The 23,078-nt window shown below is 33.1% G+C and overlaps 1 protein-coding gene across 41 annotated transcripts in view; it reads left to right on the forward strand.

Moving 5' to 3' along the window:
• The window catches only part of R3HDM1 (R3H domain containing 1), a 159,040-nt gene that overhangs the window by 66,584 nt on the left and 69,378 nt on the right, over nucleotides 1-23,078 (forward strand). For 28 of the 41 annotated variants that reach the window (XM_056793770.1, XM_056793784.1, XM_056793779.1 and 25 more), the window contains 4 exons: nucleotides 3,520-3,728; nucleotides 7,298-7,508; nucleotides 18,129-18,170; nucleotides 18,673-18,765. In XM_056793770.1, the coding sequence (XP_056649748.1) occupies nucleotides 7,338-7,508; nucleotides 18,129-18,170; nucleotides 18,673-18,765 (306 nt within the window). In that variant the 5' untranslated portion in view covers nucleotides 3,520-3,728; nucleotides 7,298-7,337. The remainder of the gene's footprint in view (nucleotides 1-3,519; nucleotides 3,729-7,297; nucleotides 7,509-18,128; nucleotides 18,171-18,672; nucleotides 18,766-23,078) is intronic. The other 13 variants (XM_056793808.1, XM_056793809.1, XM_056793796.1 and 10 more) reach the window with 2 other exon arrangements.

Consider the following 23,078-nt stretch of genomic DNA (forward strand, 5'->3'; position numbering starts at 1 on the left):
ACTTGATTAAGTGATGTATTTGAGCCTATTCTGTTAACATTTTTACAGTTTTCTTAAATAAAGGTATAGATAGCATCCTTATCAATTTCCAGCTGACACAGATCTGGTAGAGATAGCCAACACACTGAATGGCAGCATTACTCTCTAGGAAGAGATCTTGACAGACTAGAACTTTGGGGGAGAAAAATAATTTGACATTTGAAGTGTTACAGTTGGGTTCAAGCAATTTACCTAAGAAGTATAGGATGGTAAAACATGATTAAAATAAGATATATTGTTAAGTTTTTCAGGATTTTAGTCAATATGAATTAGCATTCTGATGTTGCAGTAGAGAAATTAAGAGTGACCTAGTGGGCAGCTGGGTAGTACAGTGGATATAGCACCAGTCCTAGAGATAGGGGGTCCCTAAGTTCAAATTTAGGCTCAGATACTTCTTAGCTATATGAACCTGGGCAAATCACTTAACCCTGTTTGCCTATCCAATAATACTCTTCTGCCTTAAAATTGATATTTTAGTATTAATTCTGAACCAGAAAGTGAGGACAAGGGTAATTGTAGCTGAATAACCTTGTGTTAAAGATAGTCATCTAGTTGAATTAGATGACTCCTGAGGACAAGACAACTATTGAATATCTTAGATCCTCCCTTACAGTGAAAACAACTCCTTTGCCAAGCATATTGTTCTTCTGTCATACTTCATTTCATATTATTAGAGTACCTACCCTATAACTAATTTTTCCGTGTAGTTATAAAAATATTGAGCTGTATTTTTTTAATCCCTAATCTTCCATCAATAATGTGTATTGGTTCCTAGGCAGAAGTGCAGTAAGAGCTAGGTAATGGGACAGGTAGGGAAGTGTCTTTAGACCATCTCTAAACCCAGGAACTCCCATCTCTAGAACTGGCTCTCAATCCAGTAAGCCACCTGGCTATCTAAGTCCTACAAACCCAACACTCACCCCAGGTCAGATGCTGTGGTTTCCATAGACACAACAAGGAATTTTTGAAGATCCAAAATCATCAGAGTGATGTTTGTTGCACCAATTTCTTTAAGAAATTTTCCTTTCTTTGAGTCCAAAACGGTTGTGGAATTTCATCCTTTCAGGTATAATGACCAAGAAAAGTCCAGTGAAGTCACATTTTGGAAATAAAAATGTCTGCTGGCTTATATATGGAGCACTTTGATTTGCAAGAAAGAACAAATGCTGCAAGTGGATATGTATATTAACATGCAATCTTCCATAAGAGAAGCTTGTCTGATGACTTTTAAGTTATATACTGGAGTCATGCCTGTTACCTGCTAGGACAACCAACTTGGATGTTTTCCTTTGTCGTAATCTCTTTTGTTTGAATAGTATTAAGAAGGGCAAAATCATAACTGCTTTCTTCTGTTTGCACAAAAATATAGCTGGATTTTTTTTGTGGTGACAAAAAAATTGGAAAATTAGGAGTTGTCCCTTGATTGGGGGATGATTAAATGATGGAATACTATTGTGTTCTAAGTATTGATGAATCGATGGATTTCTACAAGAACTGGGAAGATCTCCGTGAACTGATGGCAGAGCAAAAGAAGCAGAACCACAACATTATACACAAAACTGAAACATTGTCACACAATCAAATATAATAGACTTTGTTACTAATAGCAATGCAATGATTCAGCACAATTCTGAGAGACTTATAAGAAAGAATGCTCTCCATATCTCAAAAAAAGAACTGTGGGAGTAGAAAACGTGATTCATCATTTGTTTATGGATATAAGATTTGGAGTTTTTGTTTTAAATTTTTGTTCTATTACAAAATAAATAATATGGAAATCGTTTTTGAGTGACCATATATGTGTAACTCAGTGGAATAACTCATCAACTCTGAGAGGGGAGGGAGACAAGAATCATATAACCTGGGGGAGGGGGAGGATTTAAAAACAAAACCTGAAAAAAAAAGGCAACTTAAAAAAATTTATATGTTGGCTATATCTAAAGATTGTAGGTGGAGAGAAATCTTAATATTAAAATCTCAAGTTCAAGTACACCACTAAATCTCAGGTTTCTGTATTCTATTTAATATTCTTTCAATCATAGCATCCTGTTTAATATCTATCGTCCACCACTATACAAACTTTGATAAATGTGCTTAGTAATCACCAAAAAATCCAAACTTACAATTTAAAAATTATAAAAAGTACTGGTAAAACTTTATTTGTATCAAGCAAAATAACAATAAAATGTATTTCCTTTTTAGTAGATTATGAGAAAGTAAAAACAGATGACCATTTTTTAACAATATAAAAGGATTTTTTGTTTGTTGGGGGGGATTTAGCAGCAACTGTTTTTCTAACCCCTTTCTTTCTGTCTTAAAATTGATACTAAGTATCACTTCTAAGGCAAAAGTGGTTTACAGGCCAAGCATTTGGAGTTATATTACTTACTCAGGGTCACACAGCTAGGAAGTAGCTGAGCATCTAATTTGAACTGAGGACCTCCTGTTTCCAGGTCTGACTATTCACTGAGCAGCCTACACTGCTCTGGCAATAACATTTTAAACTGGACTTTGCTACTTGATATAGAGAATTTCTGGGGAAATTACTTCTATTAGTGCAAATCAGCACCCACTTTGCATTTTATAATCTGATTAAATTGCCGTGGGTAATATATACTAGTATATGAGAAAGGTATTGCTTGAATCTGGACCTTCTTACCTCTTATCCAGACTTTCTGTGCTCTGTGCCCATCTGCATCTCAGTAGCAGTTGTTCTAAAAACTTATAATTAAACCCTCCAACTCTGTATCAACTAATTCAACTTTAATCCCACAAAATTCCATTTTCTTTTTTAGTAGGTTTGTAATATAGAACATGAGGGAGTTCTCATTAGATTTGTCATTGATGCTGAAAAAAAAATCCTGAATTGTTTTTGTTCTGTCCTATATTGCAGTGTTGGCAATATGAAAAGTGAAATTGATTTTAAAATACTGTAATGTCATCGACTTTTCTGTTTCATGATGCTTTTGAGACAATAAAAATTATTTGTGAATTATTCAGTGCTGTATTGTGCAGTGATATATGTATTTTGATCACTCATATTTCAGCTGTTCAAACCACTAATTTACTAATGAGCTTGTCAACTTGATTGCTCACGACTTTATGTATACACACATATAAAGGTTCTCAAACAATTCAGATATAAATACTGTAGATTTTTTGGAAGCCTACTTGCAGGCCAATCACTTATAGTGACTAAGGTTAAACTTATGGTTCCTTTAAAATCTGGCACATAGAATTTTTGGGGGAGATAATATTCTATATAGTCAAATATACTACTTGAATTTTGACTAAACGTTATAACCTTGTTTCATAGTGTCCCTTTTTAACCTTTTAGTTATTTTAGTTACTACCTTTCAGGTGGGCATTTAAAAATATAATTACTCATTATATCTTCCAGAGTTATCAAGTACCTTTGATCTTTTTACTTTTTACATTAGGTATCATGGTGTGTTTTAACTAATTTTTTTTTAATTGTAGGCCACTAAAAGTGATGATATATATGATCCAAGACAGTCCAATTCAGTCCAGGACTCTACACTGTTGACAAGGACATGGGACTCCTCCTACAAGATTCCAGATGGTTCAATACAACTGACATCCTGGCTGACAACTGTGAAAAAGAACCTTGGATTATTTTCTTTTATTTTTGTGGAAGACCACAATCCCAAATCTATAGCACACATCAGGTAATAGTATCTCACATCCATAAGTCCTCAAAATTTATATATCAGTGTACTACATTGTCCACAACTTTTGTCCTAAATGGTAAAGAAGTAAGGTTTTTAAATAAATTATTTTAATTTCCCTCTTTCATTACATCATCAATACTGTTTACTTCTATTTTTTGAATCATTTACAAATGTAAGTCAGTTAACTAGAGCAAAAATTTTGGTTTAAGGAAAACAGATTTTCAGTTGGATTACCTCTGACTCTAAAAATCTACTGTTTGATTTTCTCATGAGAGTTAAAGGGTTGAGTTTTTGGTTTTCTCAAATTGAATTAACTTTTATATGACAGACTTTTTCCAAAGGAAATTAATCTTGGATTTTCCAGATCTCTTTGAAAAATATATTCAGCCTTGATTTTTTTTAGTTTTCACACTTTAACACAGACTCAAGACTTCATTGCTTCCATATCCACCCATGACATTAGACCTAATCATTTTCATGCTTCTCACTACTATTCTAGACTCCTTCTTACTGCTGACTTTCTGCCATTTCTGCAACCTTAAGAAACTGCTATCTAATTTCTGTACTGATTACCTCCTATTTCCTCTCCTCTTCCTCTTTTAATTCCTCTTCAGTCTAACTTTGAACTTATTCAACTGAAACTGCCCTCTCCAGGCATGTTTTTTTAATATAACTTTATTTTTCAATTAACAAATTTTTTTCTCCCCATTTCCCTCTTCTATCCACAGAACTCTTTGATTACCAGTTCTAGTTGCATTTTCTCAATCCTCATCCTTCTTAACCAGTCTATAACCATTGATACTATTGCTTTCTTCTAGGTATTTTTGACACTGCTTTTTCCTGATTTTCCTCCTTTTTCAATTCCTTTTTTTGTTGTTGTTGTTTTACTTATTGATCTCCTCAATTCCTTTGTATTCAGTTATCTCTGTGAAGGTCTAATATCTATCCCCAACCTCTGAACCCACCATCTCACATATCCAACTCTCTGTATTAGACATCTCAAACTGGATGTCCCAGAAACATTTTATATTCAGCTATAAAGATTAAAATTAATACCTAGTACAAGATTTTAAATCAATACACAGCATATCTAAAACTGAACTCTTTCTCCCCAAATCCTTTCCTCTTTCTAACTTCCTTATTGCAGTTGAAATTATCACTATCTTTCCAGTCAGCTACGGTACCATTCTTGGTGTCATCCTACATATCCACTTTGTTACCAAATTTTGTCATTTCTACTTTTAACAACATTGCTCAAATATGTCTCTTTAGAATGTGACTACTTCTAGTTCAAGCTTTCGTCATCTCATTCTTAGACTGTTGCAGTAAACTTTGGGGTTTCTCTTGTTGCCTCAAGTCTCTTTCCACTCCAATCCATTTACCATTCAGTTGCCAAAATGATCTTCCTACATCTCTACAATATTCAAGAAACTTGAATGGTTCCCTGTTATCCCCAGGATCAAATACAAAATCCTCTGGTATTTAAAACCTTTCTCAACCATGTCCCTTCCCCACTTTCTAGACTTCTTACACTTCATTCTTCTATGTTTCTCCTACCTGGAAACACTGACCTTTATTTGCTTTTCCTCAGATGTGACACACCATCTTCTGATTCTGTACCTTTTCACTGACTGACTGATGCTTGAAATGCACCTTCCATCTGTCTCCTGTAAGACTTGACTCAAATCCTACCTTTTGCAAGAGACCTTTCTCAGTTGTCATTAAGTCCCTATCCTGTAACCTCCCATTTATACAATATGCTCCTTGTACCTACCGATTTCCCTTCAAAGTCTCTGATGAGCATAAATTGAGATCAAATTTGTAATGTCCTCTCTATAAAAACCTAGCTATAATTATTATTAGTCTGTGTTCTTCCTAATTCAGATGTGAGCTTTTAGAGCAGGAACTTTGGTTTGCCACTCTTTGAAGCCCTAGAGCTTATCACAGGGACTGGCACATCTTAAGTGCTTGTTAGCTGACTGATCAGACTCTTGAGATCTGGCTTTCCTCCCCACCATTGAATTTCATCTCCTTCCTGAAAATTGCTGTGACCTCCAAAGCACCAAAACTAATGGCCTTTTTAAAGTCATACTCCTCTGACCACTCTAGCTTTTCACACTGTTAATCTAAATATTCTTTATACCTCTAAACTAAGATTTAGCAGTCCTTTTAGCTGCTCCTTCTGTCTTATTTTCTACTTTTTTTTTAATTTTTTAACCCTTACTTTCCATCTGAGAATCAATACTATCTATTGGTTTCAAAGCAGAACAGTAAGGGCTAGGCAATGGGGGTTAAACGACTGCCCAGGGTCACACTGCCAAGAGTTTGAGGCTAGATTTGACTCAAGGATCTCCTGTCTCTAGGCCTGGCTCTCAATCCACTGAACTACTCCTGATTTTCTATTTCTTTGTCTTCCTAGTTCCATGTAGTGAGTGTTACAATGCCCTATTCACAGTTTCCTCTACATGTTAAATTCCTGCTACCCATTCTTTTGAAGCCCAATCTAAATGCTACTTTCTCCATGAAACCTTTCTTTCTTTCCTTATTCCTTACTTGCATCAGTAATTGCCTTTTCCTTGTGAAAACTCAAACAATACTTGTCCCTTTTCTGCACTTACACATAATACATATTTTTATTTGTTATCTCTCAATAACAGAGGACTGTGTGTTAGCTAAACTTTGCCTCCATCCCAGCAAAGGGCTCTGCATATCTTAGATGCTTCTTACATGAATCTATTAAAATAATTAATACCATGCCATAGGTTCAGCTAGGTGGTGCAGTGAGTAGAGTAGCAAACTTGAAGTAAGACTTATCTTCTTCAGTTCAAACTTGACCTCATATACATACTAACTATATAACCTTAAGCAGGTCGTTTAACAATGTTTATCTCAGCTTCTTAATCAATAAAATTATCTGGAAATGAAATGGCAAACCACTCTGGTATCTCTGCCATGAAAACCCTAAATTGGGTCACAAAGAATCAAACACAACTGAAATGACTAAACAATAACAACCATTTGATAGGACCTTCAGATTCTTCAGAATGGGGGAAAGCGGGAATAGAGGGCTGTCTTCTTTTATTCAGTGATACCTCAGGATTTCCATTATCTAGGTTCTTCAATGAAACAATCTCCTTGGGTTGTATGAAAAATTTTGTTTCATTTCATTTCCCAGAATTAAGGTGCTTGCCCATCTTCATTAGGATTTGGGGTTTGTTGCTTTTTTTTCTTTTTCTTTTTTAATGTGGATGGCCACAGCTTGCCTCTGAGTAGTATTTCCCTCAGGCAAAAATGCTAAGTGGGAAATAAAAAAATAATGAAAGAAATTCTAAATCATATAAACCTACATACAAGGTAGAATAGGAGAAAAATATTATTCTGAGCATGAATTATTCCAGTATCTTATTTAGTGAAATATTTCCTTATTAGTTCACAATACATATGTGCTATTCTGATGCATTTAAATTGGAGAAATATTATTAAATTTTTAAATTATTAAATATATTGGAGGGATATTTCAGCCCTATAAGAATTTTTTTAATTGTATATTTCTATCTCCTTCAAAGGCTTCAAGATTCCTGTAGGATTCTAAAATAACCTTCTCTAATGAGGATGTCTGATACTATTACTGTAAAAGATGGAACTGATACAATGAAGGGTTTGGAGGTAGAAATGAAAGATGCAACCAGAGTTGAAAATCTCATCAAATCAGAAAACTATGAGAACATCTCATCAGACAAGAATGAACGTTGTATTGACAGCAAAATTGATTTACAGGTAAGAGAAGGATTTTTCCCACTGGCAAAAAAAAGGTGTGTTCAATGAAAGTTTTTGTTTCTTTTTGTGTGAAATTTAGTATTTATTATTTGAAACTCTGCTGTGTCCCTTCATTGTTTGCTGCTCTAGGCATCTGTTAATGAGCATGCTAGTTCTTTGTTATTACATATTCAAAATTATTGGTCTTTTTAAAAAATAAACTGGCAGTTTCGTATCAGAGTTTTAGAGTTTCTGGTCATCAGAGGCTTAGCTTTTATTTAACCTGAGTTCTCTGAGAATAGAAAGATTGAAAAGCCAAACCAAGCCACCACTTTACTTAATTGGACTGTCCTATCCTGAATTGAATCACCTCTGGTTTAAAAAAAGAACTGTCAATAGTTGCTATTGAAAGATAAATTAGATAGCCAGAGACTCTTGGCACCCTTTGATTGCCTCAGGATTGAGTACAAGCTTTGAGAAAGAACTTCTGATTTGAAACTCATAATCAGGTTGTTGTTGAGGGTGGGAAATGCATTATGATAGATGAGGAACAGTATTGAATGATAATTTGGGCAGTTTTGATTTGTTGCATTTCTCTAAAATGTTAATTTTAAAAATACTATTCATTTAAGTTCTATGATTTTTATCAGAAATATATTTTGAGTGGTGTGAGAATGTTTTTCTTGCTGAATATACTGGCTGAGTCAAACTGGTACTACCATTAGACTGCATCACTCCTGAATTATAGCTTCAAGCACATATATATTTACATGTTAAATTTTCAACAAAAAGTCATAGTAATTATATTTTACTTCATTGATTATAATCAAGTATGTGGTTTCTAGGAATTTAACAAGATTTTTTTAGATGGTGAAAACTTTTTTGCTTTCTTTTGTTTTTTACCTAGAGTAGATCCTAGTTCTTTTATAATTTCTGTTTTTAAAATCAAGGTTATACTCCTGAATTAGGGGGAGTCAGGAGCCTTCTAATTAGTTATTCCCATTTATTAAAACAAATGATCAACAATAGCACAATTAATTACTATAGTTGTATGGACCCAATCAAGGAAACCTTAAGTTGAATATGAAACCGTTTCATTTTGTTTGCAACACAAGAAATGAAAGAAAATAATTTAAATTTTTACTCTACCCTGACTAGCATAACCAAACATTTTTTTTCTAGCATTGTTCAGCCCTTGAAAAAAGGCAGGAGCCTATTAGTACCTCAATAGCAAGAGAGTAGGGTGAGGGGGAGAAAACCTACAACTTCTTATCCCCTGTCTTAAGATCTGGCTTTCTTAAATAATATTTCACATTATAAAAGCTTGTAAGAATGAAAATCTATAGGTATCCACATCCCTTGTATAGCATTCTTATTTGCTACCTATAGCAATTTGTTATATTCCAGTTGCTATTAAAATAAAATTTGTAACTTTACAATAGACCTGTCGTAGAAATTAATGATAGTGCTTTGGAAGAATACTATAGATATAATTGGTATATATATATATATATATATATATCATTGGTGGTTAGTTTTTTTTTTATTTATGTAATTTCTTTCAACTTTATATTAAACAGAATAATTTGATACTGTAAATTCATAATATATTTACCCCTCAATGGAAAATTTAACTATTTTTTGTTGGGAAACATATAATGGGGATTTATATTTTTTATTTTATCTTGCTAAATGTTTTAAAAGATAAATCATATATTCAGTTCAAAAACTTGTAGTTTTGATTATTTAGTGAAGATTTTCCTTTTGTGTGATTAAATAATGCAAAACTACATAAAGCAAATTCTCTTATCCAACGTGGATAAGGAATGAGAAGTCTGAATAATTAAATATTCTCACTAATGGAAACTTTCCAAGCAGAGCCAGAAAAATAGTATACATTTAATAAGGTGCAAAGAATAATCACAAAACAATTGAAACTGAATATTGCAGAAGTATAAAAACTTGACCACAAACCAGAGATAGCAAAAGTTATCTCCCCCGTGAATTCTTTGCAGAGATAGGAAGTTAATACTTTCACACATTTCATTTAACTTCTGATTTCTTGGTAGAAGGAGAATTATGGTTATGTAATGTTGCGTATCTAGTCAGATATTGATTAATTTTCATGATCTCCACCCCCCTACTCCCATTTTAAAAGAATGGCTCTGGGATAGGAGTCTAGGAAAGATATGGGCAATGTAAAAGCAACCAAACAATGATTTTATGCATGCATACATGCATACATACAGATACAGATAAAATAAAGCTAAGAAAACCTAAGGATTTAAATTAATTACCACTCGTGAAATATCACGTGTAAAATATAATTGAACATATTTTACTTGAAACTAAATATATTTATATTTTAAATCAGGTGATTCAAAAGGTATATCATTTTACCACAAATTATCATAACTGTCAGGTATTTTTTTAGGTCCATACTGATTATTAAACCCCCTTTTATTTTAGCCTGAGTGATATCATACATGCTCATATTGTTCTACATATTCTCAAAATAAATCAGCTTCAGTTTCCTTATCTTTAAGAAGAAGGTGGAAAATGGACTCAAAGGCTTCTAAAATTCATTCCACCTTTAAATCTAACTGAAAATCTATAATATATTCAAAAGAATACTAGCTTTAGCATCAGGATCCAAGTTCAGATCTCACTTTTATGTGATAAAATTTATCATCTTTTGTGACTGGTTAGATGACTTAAATTTTCCAAATTTTAGTTACAACAACTTCCAGTCTTGCCTATCTACCTTTTCAGATTAGTCTTGCCAATGCATGTAGATCAAAAACACATGAACTCCACTGCTCAATAATATTCAGTATCTTTCATTGCCTAGGGCTATATTCATATTGAACAAAAGAGTTGAACTCTACCTGGGGAAATATTGCAGTACTTTCAAAGCTGCCCTGTCCTATAAAAGTCCATCTTTTTAAAACCTGTTTTCTCACCAATGACTCAAAATCCTGGAGAACTATGATCTTTATGTTGCCAACAGTGATTTACATAAAAGAATTGATCTAAAGGACAATACCAAAAATTTGGTTGTCTTGAAAGGAGCTGATCCAGTCTTATTAAGAATAAAGACCCAAAAAAATGGCCACTTTTGATACACCCATTGCACAGAAATAACAAAAGGAAGAATTCCTACATATTCCTACAGCATTCAATAAATCCTATGACACTTAAGTAATAAAATAAGAAAAAGAATTACACAAGATAACACCTTGTAAAAGCATTGAAATCTACTTCATCGTAAGGAATATAATCCAAAGATGAAGTCATGAACTTTCAAATTAAATGTAGCATATAATTATAATGCTTTACCATGGAATCCAGACTAATTAGGAGAGGCAGGTGAAGCCTGATAAGTAGGAAAATTTGGGACAGAAAGTGCCAGGAATTTGTAATAAAGAGTGGAGTGGTTCCCATGAATGAAAATAGTGGAATAGATAGGATGTCATAATTAGAGGCTTTGTCAAACATTTGGGGATCATTCAGTAAAGTAATTTTAACAGTGTTGGGCTGAACTAAGTAAGATCTTTCAAAGACTCTTTAATTGATACCTTATACTTATTTGTAGGTCAATCCTATGTGTGTACAATGGACTTGGAAAAAACCCTCTGCATGCTTTATTTTTCATTACTATAATCTATTGAATCCATCCTAAGCTTGCTGAATTGTATGTTTCTGATCATATTTTTAGAACTTCTCACTTTCATCCCTTTGGACTGTTAGTGATTCTTACAATAGAATAATTGTTCTAATATATATTATTATGGTAACAATTGTAGTAACTAATAATTGTAGTTATAATGATAATTATGTTTATTAATTGTATAATAACGATTGTATATGCTAACATTCATATAGTAATTTAAGGTTTGCAAAATGTTATATATTATCTTGTTTTATCCTCCTAATAGCCCTATGATGTAAGTGCTGTTATAATTCCTATTTTCTACAAGTAAAACCTAAGGCTGAGAGTGTGTAGGTGATTTGTCTTCAGATCATAGACCCTGATGTCTAAGGAAGGACTTTAAATCCGCCTTGCTTTAGTCTTTTCTGAAATGGGAAAGATGTTGAGTAGTCATTATGAAATCTTTCATGTCCAATAGTAATACTCTCCTAAAAATTTCCTTCATTTATGTATACTAGACCTTAAGATGTAGTTGGCACATAATAAAAGATTGTAGTTGATTCTTAGTGAATCTTTCCTCTTTAAGTTTTCATTTTAAAATGTTGAAGGAGCAACTAAGTGGATTAGTAGATTGAGAGCCTGGCCTAGAGACAGTAGATCTTAGGATCAGATTTGGTTTATCACCTTATTTTCTATTTATGTTTATCTCTTTTCTCTCCAGAGAGTCATAAGTTTGAATAAACAATAAAGGGAATAAGTTAAAAGAAATCTGTTCTGTAAAACTAATCAACCCATTAGCTAAATCTAACTATATATGCAACATTTGCTTTATACTCATAGTATTACATATTTGCAAACGGTGACAGGTATGTGTTACAGTAGCACTTTCCTTTTTTCTTTGAGGGGAATTTAATATTTAGACTATACCACTTTTTCTGCTGCCATTATGTGTCTCCAAAGGAAGCCCAGACCTGAGTTTTGAACCTTTTTTATTTCAGGCCATCCACAGAACACCAAGGAATGTAGAACTTTCATTTGGTCACCCATCACTTCCTTTGTCACGAGTAGCTTGTACTAGTACTGAAGATATAGTCAAGAAGTCTGTGAGCTCTGTAATGGGGAAAATGGGTTAATTATATAAAAAGATTTGACTGGATTAGGGTCACCAGGAATTTATATTAATTCAAAAAAGATTTATTTACAAATGATAGAAAGAGTGAAATAAGAAAATCAGAGAGAGGACAGGGTAAGATATCTAGCCTAAGTACTAAGTAATTTACTCCCTGGCTCAACCCAGGCAGGGAGAATTAGTCTCAGCTGACCTCAGCAAAGCTGAGGACCTGGGGAAAACTGTCGAAGTAGGTCTTTCCTTCTGCTAATTTCTTCAGAAGATATCCAGGAAAGAAGTTAGCCTTTTCACTCACCATGAGTTAGTCCAAAAGGAAGAGATTTAAGAATAGCCTCACTTGGAACAGGATCTAAGGTCCAGTCAACAGATTCCTCTTCAGCTTCCACCCCAAATAGAATTCCAAGTAGAAATGACTCAGGAAGTTGTAACTCCCTTTTAGAGACACTTTGTTTAGTGTCACTTCCTGTGCCTTCCCCTAATTTTAGGTCTACCACTCACAGTTGAAGCTTTGCTTTAAGATGATCCAGGGTCAGTTAGTTTAATTCTGATTCATCACCCACTATTGCACACTTGGGACTCAGACCTCCCCTACTCGAGTGTGAATGGAGTGTTTACCTTTGGTGATAATAATCTTCACAATCAGGGGAGAGTTAATTAATTTCATTTTCACAAACAGGGGAGAGTTAAATTTAATCTTCACAGCTCTCAGTACCCTCGTCACATTAGACAGCAGACAGTCTAGATTTTATTATGGTTCTGTCCCTATCCTAAGTCTGGGATTCAATCATAATGTATCTCAGAAAAATATCCCACTTCTTTCCTGTTCTGAATCACCCATAAGCCATGGAAAAGTTACTTGCTATTCCATAATATTTTCTTTTTTCATTCCCTTTTCCATAAATTATATCCAATTCCACATCAGAGGTGGTTTTACATTTCTGTATAACACTCTTCATAGCCCTTCCATTTAGGGTACCCTATTTAACTCTGGGACCAACTTGCTGTCCATGTATACTGTCTTTTACACACACACACACACACACACACACACACACACACACACACAAGCTCTTGAGTTGTTTGAAGCTTTGAGGTTTGAATAGATCAGCGCAATGCAATCCTCATACTGAAACATTTCAAGAGCTCATCAGACATGAGTAATCCCTCCAGTTTGAAATCTGTGTTGAATCTTCTGTTTCACAGTGGCAAAAACCTTTCCATCTCCAAGTTTTACAGATATTTGTGACTGAACAGTTATTTCTGTTCTTCTAAAAAAAATGTTGAATGTCTTTGATATATGAATTAAAGACTTTTTTCCCCCACTTAATTTTTAGTTTCTGTTCCAAACCCTCTTCCTCACCTAGTGAGAAGAAAATAAATACAATACCCAATATACATATGAAGTCATCTAAAACATATTTTTCTGAAACTATCCCCTTGTCATTTCTTATAACACATTAGTATTCTATTACAATTATATGCCATAACTTCTTCAAACATTTTGTAGTCAATGGGTCATCCCATTCATTTTCCAATCCTTTACCACCACAAAAAGCTCCTATAAATATTTTTGTACTTTTGAGTCCTTTTCCTTTTCCTTTGGTCCCTTTGCGTGATAAACATAGGGCTTATATTGCTGGGTGAAATATACCCCTTTGGTGTAGAGTTGTAAATTGTTCTAGAAAATGGTCAGAATAGTTCACAGCTCTACATACATAAATGTACCTTCCTTTCCAAATCTCCTTCAATGTTTGTCATTTTCTTTTTCTGTCATCTTATACAAATTTGATGAGTTAGATATGATACCTTTGAGTGTTTTAATTTGTATTTCCCTAATCATTAACAATTCAGAGCATTCATGTGATACTTTTAAAAGTTTCTAGTCTGTTCGCTACATTCTTCTATCATTTTTAAAATGATAAATTACATGAAATGCGATCCATTATTGAATATCACTTATTGGAAAGCTTACGTATTCTATACTAATAATGTTCTAGAAGATGTCCTCAAGTACATATAGAGAAGATTTTTTGGAGTCCAAAGGTTGGGCCCCATGGTTTGGTAATTAATCAATATGCTTTTTTTCATTATCAAAAAGGTTTGAGGTTTTTCTCCATGCCTTTAGTATCTATTCATTCAGAAACCTTGAGTCAATAAAACTTGAAATTGATATCCATCAAATTTCTCAATTGTTTCCTCTCTAACAGAGAAGTCAGATATATACATTTTATTGAACCCATTTTCTTTTTTTTATTTTTGTTCTCTTAATGCTATTTTTCTTTCCTCTTATAAGCAAGTTATCTGAACTTATTGGGCGAATTGGCTTGTAACATTTGTATATATCTTTTCCATTTTTCTTGTGTTGCTTATCCTTCCTTAAATCCCTTTGCAATGATTTACTTAGCTAGAAGTCTTGCTAACCTTTAGCTCAATGTTTCCAAATAAAGTACATTCTTCAGCTTTGATTTTCACCAATATTTACACTTTGCCCTCACAAATCCACAATTCTGATCATATTCAATTTCATCCCTTGAACTAGAGATAGATTGATCTATAAAGGCCTCTGCAAAAGCAGGTTATTGATCACTACCAAACAAATCACTGTAACTCAGAACTACCATCTTAAAAGATTTTGTTTTGGTTTGTTTCTTTTTTTAATCCTAGTATAGATGTATAGAACTTTCAACTTATGCAAAGAAACCAACAAACTAGTTTGCCATTCTGGACTGTCAAGATTTTTTTTAACTCTAATTACATCATCCATCATGTTAACCATTCCTCCTATCTTTGTGTCATGCACAAATTTTAGAAGCAAATCACCTATGATTTCATCCATATCATAGATGAAAAATGATGAACAATCTTAAGGATGGCCCAGTACCATGAAAAAACACCAGCTACAAACTCTTTTTAGACTGAGTAGCTGAGAGAGACAGACAGACAGACAGACAGACAGACTTGTTAATCCTATTACATAATTACATGGCCCCATTGCATGCCTTGATTCCTGGACCTTCAGTTGACTTAATTGCTTAATGTTTCTTTTTTTTTTCTCTTTCCCAAATACTTCTTAATTTGTATTCTTATGACTATCATTACAAACTTATCTCTTGGCCTATTGCTGACACTCAAAATTCATACTGCTCATCAATTGACAATGGTCAGGCCAGGGGGTATTCCTAGCTTCATAAACATAACAGAATTTTGTTTCCCAAAACATTGCATTTAGCACAGTCATTGCTTCATAAATAGACTGGATATTTCAACAATTCTTTACCCACCCTCTTAATTGTTTTCCTCTGTAACCAGTAACCCTGAATAATCTGTGGCATCACTCTCAAATTAAGGTCTAATATAAGATATTTTGTGCTTATTGTTTACCACCTACCCCTATACCACACTATGAAACAAAGTGTATTACCTAAGACATAAAAGTTTTACCTAGACCTTTTACAAAAGTTGCTGATCACTAAAACAGTGAAATTAAGTTTTAAGATTGAAGTGGGTAATAAAATTTTGCTTCTGAGTGTTATATAAAATGTAAGGCAGTTCATATTTTTTGCGATAGCATAGATTGTGAATCCATAACCAGGAAAAAGAAGAAACAAAAGCCTTTTTATTTCAAGTGAGTCAGGACAGTTTACTATACTTTATATATCAATAGTGTGCAGTCTCTTTGTTGCATATTTTCTTGTGTCACTATAAATTGTTTCACCAAGTATACTTGCAATAATTTATATGGATCCACAATGAATTTTTAAGTAATAAAACCATATTTCTCTATAAGCTCATGATTTCCATATCAGCTATCTCTTTTATACCTATGTTTTTTAAAAGTAAAAATAATTTTATCCTCTTCTCCTTTTTTCAATGTTAAATAAGCAGAATATAGACCAATCTACCCTCTTAACCTTTTACTTCCTTGAGGTTTAAATGTGTCTTTTCCTAGCAACAACATAGCCTACTATTTTTAAAAAATGTTATTCTTTTAAACCCTGACCTTGAAATATCAAATTTCTGCCTCCATTTTCTTCTAATAATAGATACAAGTATTACTTCCAGACAATTAGTAATCTTCCTTGTGCAAATTAAGGGGGAGGATAAAGGAGTGGCTGAAAGTACAAATGTAACTGATATAGAAGCAGTATATTGGCAACATTACTAAGCAAATCCTGTGTATGTGATTGTGTGCATTTGTTTAAAGTCACTTAATATAATTTATTTCTTAAGTAAACTATCTTTCATTTCAGTGGAGCATCTTGTAAACCTTGTTATATAGTAAATTGGGATGGTTTGGTGATGGTTTTGATAGACTTTTTGTTTGGCATTATTAAGTATTAAATTTAAACTCCTAATTGAATAATCAGTTTAGTGAAGTGTTCTTATATTGTATGTTGAGTGAAATAATGAAACCTTATCTTATTAATAATAATTCATGGCATATTAAAGTTTGCAAAGCACTTTCCTCACAACACCCTACATAGGGCTAGTGGAAATATTATTATCCCATATTACAAAATAATAGAACTAAAACTCCATTGCTATGCGACTAGCATACCCTTAACAAGTCATTGAGTTATGACTTAAGTAAATAAAAGTTTAAAAAGTAAATAAACCCTATGTCTGAAATAAAACCAGCTTTGTTTATCTACAACACACTACCTCACCTATTTTCAAGGATGAAAAATGCATTAATCTACATTGTAGTACTTTCATCTTGGCACTTTGTGTGCTTTTATACTATATTTGTTCTGGATTTTTCAAGTTTAGATTTTCCTTTCAGAATACACTCCTTTTTTTTGACCCACTTGTGAGACCCTGAGCTTAGATTCTATGTGGTTTTTGTTTGGGGGGGCTCCCTACCACTAGCTCGCCCTGCACCCCATCCTTTCTTCCAGCCCCCCAGCTAGTTTCTCCAAACACAAACTTGGTGTGGTCCCAGAACTATTCCTTAAATGTAACATTCCCCACATTGTTTATTTGTTAGGTATAGGAAATGCCTTATTAATAGTTACTGGGGGGCAGCTATGTGGTTTAGTGGATATGGAGGCAGGCCTTGAGTCAGGAGGACTTGGGTTCGAATGTGCCTTGAAACACTTATAGCTGTGTGATCCTGGGCAAATCATTTAGCCCCAATTGCCTAATCCTTACCTCTCTTTTGCCATGGAACCCATATCAATTCCAAGACACAGTAAGGGTTTAAAAAACAAGGAAATATTGATACTGATTATTTTTCTACTTAAAATTTAATTATTGAATGATGTACATTCACATAAAGTAATGTGGCCTAATTTTTTCTACTTGGCTTAGAAGTGTCTCTGCCAAACCCTCAACCCTCTGTCCATATAAGCATTTTATACCTCAAGACCAGTATGTACTGAATACAACTTCACAAGACTTGTCTTTACCTTTCCCAAGTTGGAGTTTGGAAACTACCCATCTACCCACCCCATAACTTTTCATTTTTCTTCCTACTTATATACACACACTATTACTTAAAACTCCTTGATTGATTTTCTTACAGAATTATTACAAATTAGTACATGATGAAAATTACAAGTAAAATCTTTTATTGTTGCTGCTATCTAAAGAGTTAATTTACAACAGATATTTCTGAAACTTTTTGATTTACTGACTAAGAGAAAATGCCAATGTATTATAAGACTATTTTCGGTGAGAATATAAACTTTTGCATGAATACATACATGATTGGAGAAATCAACATTCTTGGACTATTTGTTTTCCACCTTTGCTATTCTTTAAATACAGCTAGTTCTTCTCTACTAACTTGTATATTTAATAACATCCTCCTATTTCACTGTAAAATTTAATACAAACTTCTCTTATACCCAATATTCAGCGGCCAGTGCAGTCGTTTGGACAGACAGGAAAAAGGTCAAAGGTATAGTAAACACCTGGGTGTGCTAGCATGTTAAGGGCCTTCCTTCATGCTTGATTAATTCTTGTTTTCATAAAATAAGTACATTAAATTTAGTTTTGCCATATTTTGTTTTTGGCAGAAAGCTTATTTTGTTTTATTTGGGGTTTTTGTCTTGCCTAGTTGTCTGCTTTTGTGCATTTGCTTTTATACTTTTGATGGCTTTTTATCCATAGCAAGAGAAAGTAGCTTCCTACCATTCTTTGGATTTTGTTAGCTTTTTTAAAAATTGGAATTATACCCGTTGCTACTGCTATGTGATTTTCAACGCTTCAACTGCTTGTTTTCCCTTTTAACAAAGGGATTAGTGGTACTTAATGATACATTTAACTTTGTGTGCATTTCATCTACTTTTATACTTGGCAGAAACTATTTATAAAGAAATACAAAAAGCCCTCTTTAGGGGGCTTTTGGATATGCCCTAGTTGTGTGAAATGTAGTGTTAATTATAAATACTTCTCTTTAGTCAAGTTCAAAGTTAAAGCTAGTTCGGAGCCTTGCAGTGTGTGAAGAATCTCCACCACCTCCCACAGCGGAGATTTCCCAAGATGATAACCAGGTAAAATTAATATAATTTGACAACATGGTTGAAAGTAACATATTCCCTGGAGAATGATTTTTTAAAATCTAAAGACAGTTTTCTGTTTTGTTTTTGATAGGCTGAATTGATGTTGTTACCATTGAATGTTGGTGAAAATGCGGGAGGGTTTGGGAAAAAATCTTTCCTATTGCACAGAATATTTCTCTGAGTAAAAATTAGTTAACTCAGACAGTAACATATAATTGTGATTTTTAGCAGTATTGTAAATTGCCATGAAAATACTTTAAAACAATATGTGAAAATTTCAACTGTAGAACCTTATTTAGAATTGTTCTTAATTTTTTTTGTTGGTGTGGTTTCAGAGGTTTTAGAACTTTAAGATTGATAAATAACAAAAATTCACTCTTTTAAAAAACACTTCTTCATAAAGTGCATAAAGACTGATCAAAGAAGCTCAAATTCTGTTGCTATTGATGTACCAGAATCATTGTTCACCAACAATAACAACTCCTTCCCCTACACCTCCACTGAGTGGGCAATAATGCATTTTTACAAGATAGTTTTTATAATAACGTGTGTTTAGTTTTTTGGGTTGTCTTTTCTAGTTCTGCTATCTGAAATTCCTCACTTTAAACAACCCATCCTTGTGCTGTGTATTTTGTTCTTTTTTCTGAGGTTGTCACCAAAATCCCTGACATCACAGGTCCAGAGTCAATTTTAAATGATTCTATTTACTTCCTGAAATTGTTGATTCATTTCTCTTTTTCAGTGATTTCCATATCCTTCTAATTCTCAATAAAAAATTCTACCTAGCTAAAAACCTATTCTTGATCTGAGATTAAAATTAGATGGTTGGCCATTTGAGCTTATATTTCTGATAACTTTCCTTAGCTATCCTGAATAGTAAATTATTTTATCTTTTCCAAATGAAATCATAATTGCAATTATAAAATTGTCAGTTCTCTGGATCAGAGGTGTCTGACTCAAGATTGCATGCTGCTTTAAGACTCCCTGTGTTGCCAAAAACAGAATAAAATGTTTAATGAAATAAATAAAATATATTAAAATATAAAATTTATTTGTGGTTTGCAAGGCCACTATGCAGCCTGTTCTATTTTGAGTCTGACTCAACGCTCTAGGTTTTTTTGTATGGTTATTTGATATACTTATTATAATCATGTACAGTTTTAAAATGAGAGATATTATTCTGCTTAAAATCAAATATTTTCATTTTATCAATGAAAAGTCTTGAAGTATAATTTCCCCTTTTTAGCCCTTTTAAATTAATTGTTATTTGATTGCATCACAGGTTAAATGTATGTCTTTACATAGCTTTATATTTTAACCCATTCAGAGATCTACCTACATTAAAATATGAGTTTCCAAGGTATAGTGCAAATAACCCTAGGACAGGTTAAAGGTTTATCTAAAGAAAGCCCATCTAGCACTCAGAAAATGATAATTCCATTTTCCTGATGTTTACAGATAACCTTGAATTCTTTACCTGACGGCCTTCCAAATGGCCAATGGAGATTTCTTAGACAATTTCAAATTCTATCTCGCTTATCCACCCATTTCAAGTTACATGGTTACTCTTATATTTTCTCTTCCCCATCTAATTCTCTCCTCATGAGAATCATAGCTGGCATCTGAAACACCATCATAGCCCCCACCCAAACAGGTGAAGATATATTTTTGTGATTTTTTTTTTCGTAAGACTTTTTTCCTTCTTTCTTACAATTTTCTTTTCACCATTTGTTGAGACCTTTTTACAAGAGATAAAGAAATTGAAATGCTTTTTTTCCCCTATTTTATTAGTATGATCTAGTTTTTTTTTTTTAGAAAGAGTTTCAAGTAGATTGGAGGCAAGATTATTACACAATGTAGTTTGAGAACTTTCTCATAATTTTGATTATTTCTCTATCCAATATTATCACTGGTGGTTGAGAATTAGTTTGCAAACTATTCAGTAATTTAGACCATATTCCAAACTGGCATTAACTGAGTATGTGACTATCCTTCAGTAGTATGAGTTTTTCAAATACTGCTTATTTTAAATAAGTCTCACTATTTAGATTTCTCTCTTAGATTAGATCGCCATAATCTTGGTCCTGTGTTGGTAGAATTGTACATGACTAATAATATTCATAAAGACCCTTAATATCCAGTGAAGTAGAGAAGATAAACAAGTAAATAAATTTGAACACAAATAGTATAAGGATAAAAAAAAAGTGAGAATCCACATAGGGTTCAGTACCAAAATTTGATGCATACTTGTTTAAGTTGAATGGTTGGAAAGTATAGGCAAGTTTTAGAAAGGGTGTGGGTTTGTATTCTTTGGCTGAGCTGTGTATGTTACCTTCTAAAACCATTATTTAAAGGACTATTTTTAAAGAAGCATTTTACTTTTTGGTCTTTAGTTTCACTGATATAAGCAGCTCCCAATAAGTTTCCCTTTACCAGTCCAGATCTGCAATTCATGGTCTTAATGTGTTGCCTAGATCTAAAGTGTCATGCATGTGACCTGCAGCGTATGGTAGCACAAATCTGATAAGCATTTAATTGGGAAGTATTTAACAAAAATTTCAAAATTCAATAAATCATAGGTACAGTTACTAAGTGATTTTCTAAGTCAAGTAGACACCTGTAGGAATCCTTATGAACAAATTAATGGTCCCTCTATTTGTTTTTGACACTCATTTCTCCCCTCAAAAATACTGACCCCTCTGGCCTAGCACACTGATGTCTTGTTTAAGGTCAAAACAGCCAGTAAATGTAATAAGATGGATTTAAATTTAGATCTTCCTGATTCCCAGGCAGGCTCTCAACCTACTGGGCCAAGTTACATCTTACCTAGTGGCCAACAAATTAATTTCTATACAAAACATAAGTTAAAGAATTGAAGATTTTTTTAAAGAATTCCATTACTTTTTTCCTCTGTGATTTCCTTTTTTTCCTTAATTACTTTTTTGATTTAATGTCACTGTGTTTGGTGTTATAAAATTCCATTTATAGCTCATAGAAGTGACAATAAGCCATTTATATTGTATAAGATAATAAGCATTGTAAAAATAATAAACAATTAATTGAAAAAACTTTTGAAACAATAAAATACTGTTACAAAAGCATGCTTGTGTCTACATGGAAATGAAATGTTTACCTAAAGGTTGAAAATTCATTTCTTCTTCACTCATTCAGTTTTCACTTCTTTCAGACTCTTGTCATGTGGGCTATAGTAGTAACAGCCTCCTAATTGGCTTCGTATTTATCAGCCTCTGTCTTCTCCAGCACATCTTACTTATAGCTATGGAAGAAATAAATATCCCTGTGTCACAGGCCTGGCCATGTCATTCCTCCACTCAATACAAATTTAGTGGACTTATTTCCTAAATCTCTATTCTTTGCACATTCAACATGCTTAATAGACTTTTGCCCCAAATTGAGCATTATCTTTTCTATTGTTCATTAGTAGTCCCCACAAACCAGAAGTATATCTGCACTGCTTTCCGGTTGTTTTTTTTTTTTTTAATATTCTGTACATCTTTTTTTCAAATTTAGCTCGTTTAACTTCTTAGAAGTCAAGTTGTTACTGCCCTTTCACACTTACCAAATTATATTATACTTAGTTACATACATATATGCTTTTCTCTAATAGAATGTAAGCAATTTGAAAATAAGAACCTGTTTTCTCTTTTTATTTCTTCCTTTCTTTCATTTCCTTTTTCTTTCTTCTCTTCCTTTTTTTTTAATCCTCAGCACAAGAAGCATTAGATGTCTCAATTTCCTATTCTGAGCTTTGTGCAAAAATGAGAAATTAAGAAATGAAGACCATATAACTAGTAAAGTACATCCATCTGGAAACTTCCTAGAACATTTCATTTTATTCAGTCTTTTCCTAAAAAGTTTAGAAGTTTTTCAGATAATGAAAATAATTGGCACAGTCTGTTATAAACCTGTTACTTGTGAAATTTTATATTTAAGAAATATCTCTGGGGTATTTGGGTGTGTATAGGATTTTAACACATTTATTGCTGTTGAAAATGACATTTTTCTTGCTTATTTTTCCATAAAACTGGAAGCATGTGTTAACTAATGAGGCTATTTTAATGAATCTGAAGGCTATGATTCCGTTTAAGACTTCCTCCCGAGGTTCTGACTTCTTTTAAGAGTGCTGAATGCTCTTAGTTTTTAGGGAGTGACTCTGTATCCCAATTTCATTCTTCTTTATTCTGGAAAAGCTTATAGAATAGAATATGAACCTGTAGGTGGCATGTAAAAAATATCATTGTGTCATGACCTTCTATGGTACAGATGCTATTCTAAATACTTTT

The sequence above is a fragment of the Monodelphis domestica genome, chromosome 4, assembly GCF_027887165.1.
Source record: "Monodelphis domestica isolate mMonDom1 chromosome 4, mMonDom1.pri, whole genome shotgun sequence".
Classification (NCBI taxonomy): Eukaryota; Metazoa; Chordata; class Mammalia; order Didelphimorphia; family Didelphidae; genus Monodelphis; species Monodelphis domestica.